This window comes from Myxine glutinosa, chromosome 6 (genome assembly GCF_964187855.1).
Source record: "Myxine glutinosa chromosome 6, kmMyxGlut1.1, whole genome shotgun sequence".
NCBI lineage: Eukaryota > Metazoa > Chordata > Myxini > Myxiniformes > Myxinidae > Myxine > Myxine glutinosa.
The window spans coordinates 183828459-183844411 of NC_136266.1; the positions used below are offsets into that span (position 1 = coordinate 183828459).

The 15953-nt window shown below is 46.5% G+C and overlaps 1 protein-coding gene across 1 annotated transcript in view; it reads left to right on the plus strand.

Moving 5' to 3' along the window:
- LOC137429019 (polyhomeotic-like protein 2) overlaps positions 1-15953 on the plus strand; it is a 359347-nt gene that overhangs the window by 318993 nt on the left and 24401 nt on the right. The window contains exon 15 of the mRNA XM_078780934.1: positions 9632-9794. Within this exon, the coding sequence (XP_078637060.1) occupies positions 9632-9794 (163 nt within the window). The remainder of the gene's footprint in view (positions 1-9631; positions 9795-15953) is intronic.

Sequence of the window (15953 nt, forward strand, 5' to 3'; positions counted from 1 at the left end):
TACCAGATGGTGAAGCGTGATTCATCACTCCATAGAACGCGTTTCCACTGCTCCAGAGTACAATGGCAGCGAGCTTTACACCACTCCAGCCGACGCTTGGCATTGCGCATGGTGACCTTCGGCTTGTGTACGGCTGCTCGGCCATGGAAACCCATTTCATGAATCTCCCGATAAACAGTTGTTGTGCTGACGTTGCTTCCAGAGGCAGTTCGGAACTCGGTAGTGAGTGTTGCAACCGAGGACAGCCGATTTTTACGCGCTAGGTGCTTCAGCACTCGGCGGTCCCGTTCTGTGAGCTTGTGTGGCCTACCACTTTGTGGCTGAGCTGTTGTTGCTCCTAGACGTTTCCACTTCACAATAACAGCACTTACAGTTGACCGGGGCAGCTCGAGCAGGGCAGAAATTTGACGAACTGATTTGTTGGAAAGGTGGCATCCGATGATGGTGACACGTTGAAAGTCACTGACCTCTTCAGTATGGCCCATTATACTGCCAATGTTTGTCTGTGGAGATTGCATGGCTGTGTGCTTGATTATATATACCTGTCAGCAATAGGTGTGGCTGAAACAGCGGAATCCACTAAATAGGTGGGGTGTCTGCATACTTTTGGTCCTGTACTGTGTGTGTGTTATAAATTATAAATTTATTGTTTTTGGGAATTTTTTTTTCTAAATGATACAATTATAATATTTTATAATTTTTATAAAATTAAAATTAAAAAACATTATAAAAATATAATTTTTAGGAAAGTTATAAATATATGATAATACATTAAATCCTTTCGCGAGTAAAGTTTGAATAAATGATGTTGCATTGATAGGTTGACTGTGCCTGGACACAACTGCGGTTGTGGATCGACTGATGTACCATCTATTGATGTGGATCCATGATCTATGTTGTGGATCAGCCGTTTGGAGAGGTCCTGGGCTGAAAGGATCGAAGCCTCGAGGAAGAGTGGTGCCCAGCTGACGATCCATTCAGTCGGGAAACTAGTCAATTGCTTACAGGTTAAGGTTCTTGCTTTAGGTAGAGAAACTATGTTTTGAGGTTTACAATTTAAACCTGTGTTTGAATGAAGTTGAATTGAATATGGGATGTTGTGAAATTAACATCATTTACAGAAATCCTTTAAATTATTTATATTTAAGTTTAGGAACAACCAATACTGTACAATTCATTAAATTCATTTTTAACGACATATGTTATATCTATGGGTAAGAAGTCATGTTTTGCCTATTTAAGATCTGGCAACATTGAGCGTATGACGTCAGCAGAGCAGTTCCATGATGGTGGCTCCCTTAGAAGCATGCACCGGGGAGGAGCAACGTTCTGTCACCTGTTTCTTGGGAAGTGAGGGTGTGAATGCCAGTAAAATCCTTCGCAGAATGAAGATGCAATATGGTGACGCATGTTTGTCGCTGCAGCAGGTGTACGACTGGGACAGGAAGTTTAAAAGTGGAGTGTCCAGTGCGGCAGATGCTACTCGCTCAGGCCGGCTTCACACAGCCGACACAACAGATAATGTTGCAGGAGTTGAGCACGTGCTCAGGGAAAAGCGTCGCATTACGCTGGATGAAGTGGTCTCCGAATTGAACATTAGCCATGGATCAGCACACCATATCATCCACAACGTGCTGGGGTTCCGCAAAGTGTCTGCAAGGTGGGTGCCCAGACAACTCACACTGAACTGAAAGAACAGCAAGTGGACGCATGTGAAGAACTTCTGCGACGTTACGAAACAGAAGGCGACGCTTTCTTACAGCGCATAGTGACTGGGGATGAATGCTAGGTCCACTACTTTCAGCCAGAAATGAAGAGAGCAAGCAAAGAGTGGCGCCATTCAACTTCCCCCGAAGCCCAAAAAATTCCGCACACAGCCGTCCACTGGAAAAGTGATGCTGACGTTCTTCTGGGATAGAGCATTACACTTGTGGAGGCCCACTTGTAGAGCATTACATGCCCAGAGGGACCACAGTCACCAGTGCATCATACTGTGACCTCCTTAAAAATCATCTAAAAAACTTTAATGAAAGATGCTCACAAAAAATAATAATAATAAAACAACAACACCAAGTATCGTTTCCGATTTATTGAAGGAATGCGCTTAAAGTTTATTCAAAGTGCTTAACCATACCGCGCCGTGAAACTAAAAAAACAAGACCATGTACCGTTTCCGATTTATTGAAGGAATGCGCTTCCAATTTATCAAAAGTGCTTAACCTGTCTCTCTTCCTCCCTGTCTCTTCCCCTTTCATTCCTCGGTCTCTTCCCCTTTCATTCCTCGGTCTCTTCCCCTTTCATTTCTCGGTCTCTTCCCCTTTCATTCCTCGGTCTCTTTCCCCTTTCATTCCTCGGTCTCTTCCCCTTTCATTCCTCGGTCTCTTCCCCTTTCATTCCCCGGTCTCTTCCCCTTTCATTCCTCGGTCTCTTCCCCTTTCATTCCTCGGTCTCTTCCCCTTTCATTCCTCGGTCTCTTCCCCTTTCATTCCTCGGTCTCTTCGCCTTTCATTCCTCGGTCTCTTCCCCTTTCATTCCTCGGTCTCTTCCCCTTTCATTCCTCGGTCTCTTCCCCTTTCATTCCTCGGTCTCTTCCCCTTTCATTCCTCGGTCTCTTCCCCTTTCATTCCTCAGTCTCTTCCCCTTTCATTCCTCGGTCTCTTCTCCTTTCATTCTTCTCTCTGTTCCCCTTTCATTCTTCGGCTCTCTTCCCCTTTCATTCCTCGGCTTTCTTCTCCTTTCATTCCTTGGTCTCTTCCCCTTTCATTCCTCGGTCTCTTCCCCTTTCATTTCTCGGTCTCTTCCCCATTTCATTCCTCTGTGTCTTCCCCTTTCATTCCTCTGTGTCTTCCCCTTTCATTCCTCTGCGTCTTTCCCTTTCATTCCTCTGTGTCTTCCCCTTTCATTCCCCGGTCTCTTGCCCCTTTCATTCCTCGGTCTCTTGCCCCTTTCATTCCTCGGTCTCTTCCCCTTTCATTCCCCGGTCTCTTCCCCTTTCATTCGTTGGTCTCTACCCCTTTCATTCCTCGGTCTCTTCCCCTTTCATTCCTCAGTCTCTTCCCCTTTCATTCCTCAGTCTCTTCCCCTTTCATTCCCCGGTCTCTTCCCCTTTCATTCCTCGGTCTCTTCCCCTTTCATTCCTCGCTCTCTTCCCCTTTCATTCCTCGGTCTCTTCCCCTTTCATTCCTCTGTGTCTTCCTCTTTCATTCCTCTGTCTTCCCCTTTCATTCCTCTGTGTCTTCCCCTTTCATTCCTCTGTGTCTTCCCTTTTCATTCCTCTGTGTCTTCCCCTTTCATTCCTCTGTGTCTTCCCCTCTCATTCCTCTGTGTCTTCCCCTTTCATTCCTCGGTCTCTTCCCCTTTCATTTCTCGGTCTCTTCCCCATTTCATTCCTCTGTGTCTTCCCCTTTCATTCCTCTGTGTCTTCCCCTTTCATTCCTCTGCGTCTTTCCCTTTCATTCCTCTGTGTCTTCCCCTTTCATTCCCCGGTCTCTTGCCCCTTTCATTCCTCGGTCTCTTCCCCTTTCATTCCTCGGTCTCTTCCCCTTTCATTCGTTGGTCTCTACCCCTTTCATTCCTCGGTCTCTTCCCCATTTCATTCCTCAGTCTCTTCCCCTTTCATTCCCCGGTCTCTTCCCCTTTCATTCCCCGGTCTCTTCCCCTTTCATTCCTCGGTCTCTTCCCCTTTCATTCCTCGCTCTCTTCCCCTTTCATTCCTCGGTCTCTTCCCCTTTCATTCCTCGCTCTCTTCCCCTTTCATTCCTCGGTCTCTTCCCCTTTCATTCCTCTGTGTCTTCCTCTTTCATTCCTCTGTCTTCCCCTTTCATTCCTCTGTGTCTTCCCCTTTCATTCCTCGGTCTCTTCCCCTTTCATTCCTCTGTGTCTTCCTCTTTCATTCCTCTGTCTTCCCCTTTCATTCCTCTGTGTCTTCCCCTTTCATTCCTCTGTGTCTTCCCTTTTCATTCCTCTGTGTCTTCCCCTTTCATTCCTCTGTGTCTTCCCCTCTCATTCCTCTGTGTCTTCCCCTTTCATTCCTCTGTGTCTTCCCCTTTCATTCCTCTGTGTCTTCCCCTTTCATTCCTCTGTGTCTTCCCCTTTAATTCCTCTGTGTCTTCCCCTTTAATTCCTCTGTGTCTTCCCCTTTCATTCCTCTGTGTCTTCCCCTTTCATTCCTCTGTGTCTTCCCCTTTCATTCCTCTGTGTCTTCCCCTTTAATTCCTCTGTGTCTTCCCCTTTCATTCTTCTATCTCTTCCCCTTTCTTTCTTCTGTGTCTTCCTCTTTCATTCTTCTGTGTCTTCCCCTTTCATTCTTCTGTGTCTTCCCCTTTCATTCTTCTGTGTCTTCCCCTTTCATTTTTCTGTGTCTTCCCCTTTCATTCCTCTGTGTCTTTCCTGTTATACCCATTGTCTGCTGCATTCTGTCTGACTTATCAGGTGAGAAGGATAAAGTTCTGCCTGGCCTTGACCCTGCTTCCGCAATGGGCCCAGATGGCATCAGTGCCATGTTCTCAGATCCTGCTCTGCCGTTCTTGCTTCCCATCTATCTACCCTATTCAGTCCATCTCATTTGGCCGCTTCCCCTCTTTGTGCGAGTCATCAAACATCACAACCATCCTCAAGAAGGATGCAAAAACAGACCCTATCAACTATAAGCCAGTGAGCTTGCTTCCAATTACATGCAAAATCATGGAATCCATCATTGCTTCTGATATTCAGTCTTTCCTGTTTTCCAACCCTGACCATCAGTTTGGATTCCATCCCAGTAACTCAACTCTGGACGTGTTTCTGCCCCTTTATAGGCAATGGCTGGAGGCCCTCAATGTCAAACAAGAGGTTAGGACAATCTCCCTGGATATGTATGGTTGTCTGCTGGATGAGGTTCAGTCTCTTGAATTTTAAGGCCTCACCATTGGCTGACCTTTCCTGAACCAACCACATAGCATAGCTTACCTCCAAAGCCAGCCGCAGATGGCATCCTCCGTCAATCCAAGTCTTTCCTTGAAAAGTTATAGCTACTCACTGTTTACAAGGCCTTTTTGTCCATGGCTCAATGGAATGTTGCTCTCCGCTATGGGCTGACGCTTCAGCATCATATCTTCTTCTTCTTTCGTGTACCATCAGATGGCCAGCTCAGTGTCGTGCAGCCATGCCCTCGTCTCTGGTCCTACGTCGAAGAGGCCGGCTTCTGAAGGTGGTCTGTATAGGGGGCAGGTGGTAATTATGTGTTCGGCAGTCTGCTCAGGCTCGCCGCACTCGCACGCGGCGCTGTCTGCCAGGCCCCACATCTTCAGCGATGATTTGAAGCGGCCGACCCCCGTACGTAGACGGTTCAGCAAGGTCCATTGCAGGCGTGGTAGATCTTCTCCTACGACGCCACCTCCTGGGTCCCAGATGTAGCAGTGGATGCGGGTGGGCCCGGCCGTCCCCACACCTGCTTCCAAGATGCCGCCAGCCATGCGCTTCTAGACAGGTCCTCAGGGATAGAACTGAGCATCTCTTGTGCCGCCTTGTTGTAGGGATGGCGGGACTTAAGTCTGCTTAGAGGCGCCACTATCATTGTGGTGTTGTGCAGGATGTGCCAGTTGTGTTTCTGGGCATTCCTTGCCAGGGCGAGGGTAGCAGCCTCCCGTCGGAAGCGGGCCGGGGCGATTCCCGCTAGGACTGGCAGGTGGAATGCCGGGGTGGGCTTCAAGCAATCAGCTACAATGCGGAGGGCGTTGTTAATGGCAACATCAACCTTTCTCACGTGTGGGCTTCTGCTCCAGGCTCTGGGGCGCAGTATTCGGCTGCAGAGAAGACCAGGGCTTGCGTGGATATTCGTAGGGTCTTGGCGGAGGCTCCCCAGGTCGTACCAGCGAGACGTCGGATAAGCGAGACTCTTGATGTCACCTTGGCCTTAACTTCTTCTAGGTGTTGCTTGAAGGACAGTATCCGATCTAGGCGTACACCGAGGTACTTTGTGGCTTGCTGGAACTCCAGGCGTTTGTTGTCAACGAACACGTCCAGTTCCCTTTTTGCTTCTCTGTTGTTAAGATGGTATGCCGCTGACACTGTCTTACCAATACTGAGCTGCAAACGCCACCTCCGGAGGTAGGCTACCAAGGTGCCCATGTCTTGGTTGATACCGTTTTCCATCGTCTTCCATGTTGGTCGTCGCAGCATGATGGCCAGGTCGTCCGCGTAACCGTACTTTCTGGATGTTGTATCCGGCAGGTCGTAGGTGTAGATGTTAAACAGCATTGGCGAGAGAACAGAACCCTGCGGGACACCATTCCTCAGTCTTCTGAGCCTGCTGCGCTGGCCGTTGCTGGTCTGTAGGACGAAGCTGCGGTTTGACAGCATCTCCATGATGAAGTTCACCATATGCCGATCCGGGATTGTCCTCAGCAACTTCAGGTGGAGTCCACGGTGCCAAACGGTGTTGTATGCAGCTGTCAGGTCCAGGAACACTACGCCAGCTTTCTCATTGTCCTGGAAGCTGTCTTCGATATCTTGTGTGAGTAATGTTACCTGGTCCACAGTTGACCTGCCACGACGGAAACCGGCTTGTTCCCGCGGGAGCTGTGGGTCCACCACTGGGTCGATGCGGCTGTGGATCATCCTCTCCAGAATTTAAATGGGACGCAGAGCAACGAGATCGGTCTGTAGGACTTGGGATCTTCCGCAGGTTTGTTCGGCTTCGGCAGGGCTATGACGGAAGCACGGCGCCAGGTCTTCGGGAACTTGGACCTCCGGAGGCACGACGAGAAGAACGAACACAGCCAACCAGATGTTGTTGTGGATGACGAACTCCGGATGGATGTTGTCACGGCCTGGGGACTTACCCGGCTTGAGTTTGCTCATGGCCGCACTGAGTTCGGCTGCTGTGAAGTCTCCAGAGAGATTGGCATCGGCGCTGGCCGCCCTGGAGAGAGAAGACACCTCACGCAACGTCAGGCGGGCAAAGCTTTTGTCTGCATCCGGGAAGCGACCGTTTTTCAGGAGCTGGGACGCAATGGCGTCTGCTGTCACCGGGCACCTGAATGGCATTGTATTTTTGCCTGTCAGCCGGTTGATGGTCTGCCACGCCTTGCGACTAGAGTGGGTAAAATCGATCGACTCTACTATTTCAGTCCATCTGGTCCTACGGGTGGCGTCCAGCTTCTGGAGTAGTGCTGTTGCAGTCGTGTCCACTTCTTCCCTGGAGCTAGCCTGCTGATGGTCGTGCAGGAGATGGCTGCACTCCTCGTCCCAACCCGGGATGTAGCTCTTGTTAAAGCCACGCGGGATGTTTTTCTTTGCTGCACCTAGGAGAACCTTACAATAGGCTGCGTATGCGGCGTCCACATCAGCAGCTTCTGGGTTCAGGAGACCGGCTGTTCTTCTTTCCGTCTCTGCAGCAAACGACTGCCAGTTAGCCTTCCGGAAGTTCCATCTCTTGACAGGTCTGCCCGCTACCGGCTGCACCAGTGATGGCACTTTGATGATGGACGGTCGGTGGTGTGAGCAGGGGAACCTGTCAATGACGCGTCTCTCAGGCTTCGGGTCGTTGGTGCGGCACACGGCGAAGGCCAGGTCCGGATTGGTGTAGGTGTTCCAGCGCGCAGAGAAGAAGCTTGGAGGCTCTTTTGGGTCGAACAGCAGCAGTGCATCGGTGTTGGAGGCCCAGTCGCTCAGCATCATTCCGTCTGGTGTTGTGCAGTTGTAACCCCAGTCTGTGTGTTGACAGTTGAAGTCACCTGCATAGATGGCGGGTGCAGTTACGGACGGGAGTGATGACGCCATCAGCGCTGATGGAGGAGGCTTATATACGTTGACGACCGATGTTTCCTGGATTTTGGTAACCAGCCACTCGATATTGGAGCCTGGTGGAGATTGGCTAATGGCTGTCCAGCTTAGTTCAGTCCTGACGAAGGTTGCCATTCCGTGCTGTTTACTGTGGATGGACCCAGCGAGAAGGAACCCAGGCAGCTTGAGGTTGTCGTCAGCTGCACAGTGTGTCTCTTGTAGGAGAATGACTGCTGCCTTGTTGAAGTCGGCGAGGTGTCGTATGACTTCAAGCTTGGCGGTGGTGAGGCCCTCGACATTGAGTTGGAGCACTGACAGGCCTTGGTTTTCGACGGTCGGAATGGCCACCCGTCCTGAAAAGGACGTTCTATGCCTTGGTCTTGGTCTTGACCTTGGCTTGTACCTTGGCCTGCCAGCTCGATGATTGTGTGGCGACATTAGTTTCACAATTCTTGTTACTTGTAGAGAAGGCCGCAAAGAGGCTGTCGTCTTCTTCCCCAAAATCTGTTTCTCCTGGAGCATCATATCTGTTTCTCCTGGATTCTATGGAATGTAAAGCTCTCAAAATGATTGGAATCTCCTGTGATGAAGTCAAAGTACAGGGTCGGTTGCCATGACATCGCAAACAGGTCGGTGGTTTCTCTGTTTTTTACTCTCTATTTTTCAATAAATATTTCTGCCCATGCTTTCTCAGTCCTCTGACCCTCAAAAAATCGATCCAGTTTGCACACATTCTTCTCGTAACCCCTCCTAGTTCAGCTTCCAAAATCCAGGCTGACTGCACACCTTAACTCTTTTTATTCCACTTCTCCCATCTATGGAGCCACAGCCACCTTCCAGAGGCTGTTCTGGCTCACTCTTCCCTCCAGCATTTCAAGCAAGCAGTGCATTGCCATCTTTTGTCATCTCAAATTTTGTGACTTATCTATGATCCTTTTTTTGCCTCCACCGACAAAGTTGCCGGAGGCATTATGTTTTCAGGTTGTCCGTCCGTCCCTCCGTCCATGATAGGTTTTCGTTACCGCGATAACTTGAGAATGGCTAAAGGGATCTTAGTCAAACTTGGCACAGGTATGTATTATGAGGTAAAGATGAACTAGTTAGATTTTGGGGTCATGAGGTCAAAGGGCAAAGAGCAGAAGTCATGTTAGGTAAAAAAAAATAGTTACCGTGATAACTTGTGAACCAGTGATGGGATTCTGACCAAATTTGGTACACTTATGTATAATGATGTAAAGATTAACTGATTAGAATTTGGGTTCAAGAGGTCAAAGGTTAAAGGTCAAAGTCTGTAATAGGTCTATAACTTGAGAATGGCTGAAGAGATCTAATTCAAACTTGGTACAGATAGGTATAATGATGTAAAGATGAACTGATTAGATTTTGGGGGTCCTGAGGTCAAAGGTCAGAGGTCATGTTGGGTAAAAATGTGAGAACTTGTGAACAGCTGAAGGGATTTAAATTAAAACTTGACATAGGTATGTATAATGATGTAAACATGAACTGATTACATTTTGGGGTCAATAGGTCAGAGGTCATGTCAGGTAAAAATGTGCTAACTTGGGCACAGCTGAATGAATTTAAATGAAACTTGAGAAGTATTATAATGATGTAATAATGTGGGCGGAGGCATATCAGTTGACGTCCTGACATCAAAGAGTGCCGTTCTAGTTCCTAATGCAACCATCTTGTGTGTTTCAGTGTTCCCTCCCCTCTTTCCCTGTTCAATCATTCCCTTGATGTTTGTCCCACTGTCAGATTTACCTTGCTCTTCCATAAGCCTCACTGCTGTAAAGAAAAAAAAAAACCCATAGAGGTGTTGCCTGTATTTCACACGTACAAATTGCTTCTTTCCTTTGCTGTTCAGGTGGAGCGCCGACCTCTTGAAGCAGTGAAGGGGTCATGTGCCGAACAAGCGACTGTGAATGGGCAGCTTGCTGCTCAGAGGCACACCACAGTGGCCAAGACTGCACAGGGAACGGTTACAGGAAACGGTGGAACAAAGTTGGATTTAGAGCGTGATAACCAAGGTTTGTACTGGGCTGACATTGATGTCTGTGGATGAAACCAACACGACGTTGTTTGAGATCTGCTAACTGCCATGGAAGGCATGGGGAAATTGACGCTTCAGGCGTTCATCTCTTTGTGACTGGTTAACACCCACTACATCTCCTTTTCCTTGCTTTGCATGGTGGTTAGCATACCTCTATCCAAGATCCTGTTGTTTCATTCATTGTTCTTCCTGTCCACCGATGCACATCTACACTCACCTCTACCAGAAAGACTGATTCTGTTGTTATCTCATTCAAATTGTCACGCAACATCAATTGTTCATTCCAAGATTTTGCTTTGAATTTTACATTTTTGCGGCATAGCCCGTAGGGCAAAGCCGTCTAAAACAGTGTTTGTTCATATGTATGTATGTATATATGTATGTATGTATGTATGTATGCATGTATGTATGTCCCCTCAAACGTATACAAATCAGAGCTGAGGATCTGGTCATATGACAGGGTGATGTGATTACGTCCGATGTCATTATGGCAGTACAGCTGCTGTCTCTCCACACACCGCCATTTTGATTTACATGCCGAACATGTCATACTGTATATCACAATCGTCATGCTCTACCTGCACGTTTTTCATTCAGTGTGAAACACAAACAAACAGATTGTTAAAATGACCATCAAATATCAAAAGCATCGGCGTTACGTCTCTTCCAACAAAATGGTACGTACCCAACCCTTGTGGGGTATAATCTAGATTAGAGTAGATCTTCCCTCGGTTCTGTAAGTAAAACTTACCTCATGGATGTCGGGATTCCTCCAAATTTCTTTGTTTAATGTTATAAACAGCATTAGCGACCGTTTAAAAAGCTAATCCATGGGTATTTGTGATTTATAATATTTTACAAGCCTGGCTACACTGCTGTTAGAGTCTTGCAGTCTTGTTTGTTTTAAGAGTGATGGGGATACATGGTGAGCAGGTCAATGACATAGAGGCACAGTGTATGGAGATGTACCATTTAATACAGGGACTCTGCCATGCATTAAAAAGATACACTACCGGTCAAAAGTTTTAGAACACCTCAATTTTTCTAGTTTTTTATTGAAATTTAAGCAATTCAAGTCCAGTGAATAACCTGAAATGGTACAAAGGTAAGCAGTAAACTGCTCGAGGTTAAAAAAAAAAGAAGTTTCAGTTCCCAAAAATGGGAAAATAATGTAAATTGCAGTTATATTGTAAAAAAAAAAAAAAGGCCTTCTTCAGGGAACAAGTAATGGGTTAACAACCTACAGCTGTTCTGCAGCAACGTAAGTAAATTAAGCCTTGAAAGTTGATGCAAACAATTCCGACAGGTGTCCCAACCTCTGCTGATTACTTGATTACAAACCCCCTCCCTGTCTGTATAAACGTATTGTTTTGTATTGGAACAGACTGTTAATACACCCTCTGAAGCATTATTTGGACAATATTGCACTGCAGGAAGTAGTATATTGCTATCATAATGGCGAGAAAACGGCAATTAACAAAGGAAGACAGACAGACCATTATAACCCTTAAAAGTGTAGGTCTTTCCTTTAGAGGAATTGCAAAGAAAGCCAAAGTGTCAGTGAGTACAGTTTCCTACACCATCAAAAGGCACTTGGAAACTGGAGGAAACTCTGAGAGGAAGAGGTCTGGGAGACCCAAAGCCACAACAGAATCAGAAGACAAGTTTCTTAGCCAACAGCTTGCGTGATAGGCGGCTCACAGGACAACAGCTTCAAGCACAGCTTAACACTGGCCGAAGTAAGCAAGTCTCAGTTTCAACTGTGAAGAGAAGACTTCGACCTGCAGGTTTGACAGGTCGAGTGGCAGTAAGAAAGCCATTGCTAAGATGGCAAAATAAGAAAAAGAGGCTTGCCTGGGCCATGAAGCACCGCCAGTGGACTAATGAAGACTGGAAGAAGGTCTTATGGACCGATGAATCAAAATTTTAAATCTTTGGTTCATCGCGCAGGGTTTTTGTACGCCTTCGAGTAGGCGAAAGGATGGTTCCTCGGCGTGTGACACCAACTGTCAAACATGGAGGAGGAAGCGTGATTGTCTGGGGCTCTTTTGCTGGATCCAGAGTCGGCGACTTGCACAGAGTGACTGGCACCCTGAACCAAAAGGGCTACCACAGCATTTTGCAGCGCCATGCAATACCCTCTGGTATATGCCTTGTTGGTCAGGGGTTCATCCTACAGCAAGATAATGACCCTAAACACACGTCCAGGCTATGTCAAAACTACCTTCGCGGAAAAGAGCAAGACGGTAGGCTTCAAATCATGGAATGGCCAGCACAGTCTCCAGACTTAAACCCCATCGAGCTGGTTTTTTGATGAACTGGACAGAAGGGTGAAAGCAAAGCAACCTTCAAGTGCAACACATTTGTGGGAACTTCTGCAACAGTGTTGGGAAGAACTTCCCAAAAAATATTTGATTTCCTTTATAGAAAGAATGCCACGCGTGTGTTCGGCGGTTATATCTGCAAAAGGTGGCTACTTTGCTGAGTCAAAAATTTAAATTAAATTTTGTTAAACAAAATGATTCTATGATTTCTTTTTTATCTCCAATTGTTTATTTGTGCTCTGCTTAATTGCAGAGTACATTGAGACATTAAACTGCGTAAATTTCAATAAAAACAGGAAGAATTGAGGTGTTCTAAAACTTTTGACCGGTAGTGTATATGTATATATACACAAACACACACACACACACACACACACACACACACACACTACATGACCAAAAGTATGTGGACACCCAAACATCAAACATCTCATTCCAAAATCATGGCCATTAATATGGAGTTGGTACCCTCTTTGCTGCTATAACAGCCTCCACATTTTTTTTCTTTTTTTTTCAAGTTAAATCTTCAACTTCAGTTGTTTATGAAATGTAATATCACGTATATTACAAATACATTTGTGGAAAATAATTGTTTGTCTTATGATTGGTGTAAACCATGACAAAGCAACAACTCAGGTACAGTCAGTCATCTATCTATATATCTACATATCTGGGCAGTGTCTGTGTTGTCAATGAACTACTCCCTCCAACTTTGTTTCCGTGGTTGTGAAGTGTATTTAATAACATGATGGTGACGTGTTTTGAATCACGTGGTGGTGAGGTGTTTTAAATTACGTGTTGGTGAGGTGTTTTAAATTACGTGGTGGTGAGGTGTTTTTAATTTTGTGGTGGTGAGGTGTTTTGAATTACGTGGTGGTGAGATGTTTTGAATTACGTGGTGGTGAGGTGTTTTTAATTTCATGGTGGTGAGGTGTTTTGAATTAGGTGGTGGTGAGGTGTTTTGAATTAGGTGGTGGTGAGGTGTTTTTAATTACGTGGTGGTGAGGTGTTTTGAATTAGGTGGTGGTGAGGTGTTTTGAATTAGGTGGTGGTGAGGTGTTTTGAAATAGGTGGTGGTGAGGTGTTTTTAATTACATGGTGGTGAGGTGTTTTTAATTATGTGGTGGTGAGGTTTAATCGTCCCAAACTTCCAGTCTGCACCTACCCATTCCGTATATATGTGCTGAGGGATTCTTTTTGAATTTTAAAAATATTTTTTCAACCTAAATTGATTGTCAAAATGTAATATCATAAACACTACAAATAAATTTGTGCAAAATAAATGTTTGTATTATGATTGGTGTAAATCCTGACAACACAGCAACTCAGGTACAGTCATTATCCTCAGCTAAAATAAGCCCGTTCATCTGTAACGACGTATGCTCACCTCACCAAGCTAGTATAAAATATACTAGTGAGATACCTGTGCTACGCATGGGTGGGAGGCCGGAAACAAACAAGCAATGCAGATACGGCGAATGCTAAAGCATGAAACCAATTAATTCCACATTCCTGTAGCACCCTCAGTCGCACGTCAGACATGGATAGCAAGTTCGTGAAGGACCTCCATGAAAAATGTACCCGTTCGCAAACAAACGGGTACGTTCACGTATAGAAACATCGATCGTGGGTCCGTGGCGACTCTGCATATGTCGATCCGTGAAGTTCACGTTTAGAAAGTAGAAACCATCATGGCATGTCGTCATTTACTTAAACTCGATATCTCTTTTTTCATTCCAAACAACATAACTCCAATCGCAAATTAATCACAAAATAAACTTTTAACAACATTGTTAATGTTTCCTTCATTGTAAAAACTACCAAGTCAACAGTTAAAAGGATTTTGAGCCGATAGGTGTTACGGCCTTGGCAAGATCAATGGAGACAGCGATCTGTTAGCATGTACACCGCCCAAATAGCTATGTGGAATTCTCTCATGTTTGGATTAAACTCATGTCGTTTGAACTTTGGCCGAGGTCATTATTTACTTTCAATGATGTTTATATATGAATCAAAAAGAAGATAATTGGTTTTGGGTCGTCCTTTCCGCATATCTCGTGGGATTGTGAGTTGGAGAGACGACCGTGATGGCGGGCAGGGGGTTGGCATTCTCTCAAGCAGGGATTCAACCCATGTCCTTATAAAAGGTCTTTGTCCGAGGTCACCGAGTCCGATCGGTGCAGCCGTTTGTGCGGCACCCGGGAAAATAACGTTATGCGGGAGTCCAAACCTGAAAATGCTTGAGGCCAAAGCTGAAATTGGAAAAACAATATAGCCTATTTTACTTCAGGAGATCCCAGGATTACCCACCCAAAATATCGTTGCAATCGGTTCAGCCGTTTTTGCTGTACCTTCGAACGAACGAACGGACGGACGGACGGAAAGACAGACGGACAGACGGACATTTGGTGAATTACAGTAAGATATGTATTACATACATACATACATATATATATATATATATATATATATATATATATATATATATATATATATATATATAAATAAAAAAAACACCGTTTGTGTGTGTGTGTGTGTGTGTGTGTGTGTGTGTATGTTACCGATAGACTCCTAAACGGAGAGGCTCACGTGCTTGATATTTGGCATAGACATGGCCATTGAGCCTGGGAAGGACATGGCCTACCTAAAAATATTTGATGAGACCCCTATTTTTTATTCATATTTACCTCAGCGCATTTCAGCGAGGAACATTATACATGGAATCTCAGCCGGTGCCAGAGCAGCTCGCTGATTCGCTCAGAACGATCACGTGATGTTCCATCCTCGCTGCCAGACAACTGAACGGAAAATATATAGAATGACCATTGCCATTCACACCACATAGGTGGAGATGCAGCTACCGGGCGCCATCTTGGTTGTCACTCGATGCTGGGCGATGGTGATTTCCGTCACGCGTTTGCACGTAATTCAGAGCGAAAAGCGATTGCGTTTTTCACCTTTTGTGCGATCGTGTTTTGTGTCGATTTTTGTCGATTTTGTGCGATATGAATTAAACGTCTTTGAAACAGCTGTGAAACGTCTTTCCACAACCCTTCCTTAACCGATTGAAGCAGTTTATTGCCGCACAAAATGGCATTTTAACAGTTGTCTCACTTTTAAAATCTGGGACACGTTCAAAACAAACGAGATCCACGAAGCGAGTTGGTCGAGTCGTGCTAACCAAGATGGCGACACGGCGGCTACACTTTTCACGGAGTATGAGCGTTCTATATATTTTCAATTCAGTGCGCCAGACTCGCTCACGTACTTGATTTGTGGCATAGACATGGCCATTGGGCCTTCACGGTGTAATTTGTGCGAGGCTTTTGTCCGAGTGAGCTTGAGTCGAGAGGGCGAATGTCCGGGTTGGGAATGTACGGGTCTCCCTTCCCCGCCCAGCAACGCCGGTACTGGAGGGCGTCACAGGATCGGTGAGTCTACAAAAATCCGCTTCGTGCTGTTGTTGCGAAGATGCAGGACGATGTCGCGATTGTTGTGCTGCTCTCCTCCCATGAGAACTGCAACGTCATTGTTGACTGGCCCTCCCCTTCCTCCCCTCCCCCTTCCCCCTCCCCCCTCTCCCTACCCTTCCCTCCTCTCCCTACCCTCCCCTCCCCCCTCCGTCCTCCCTTTCCCCCCCGTCCCCTCCCCCTACCCTTCCCCCTCCACCCTACCCCCCTCCCCTTCCCCCCTCCCACTCCCCTCCCCTTCCCTTTCTTCCCTCCCCCTCCCCTCCCCTACCCCTCCACCTCCCCCCTCCCCTACCCCCCTCCCCTTCCCCCCATACCCACTCCCCTTCCCCCCCACCCTCC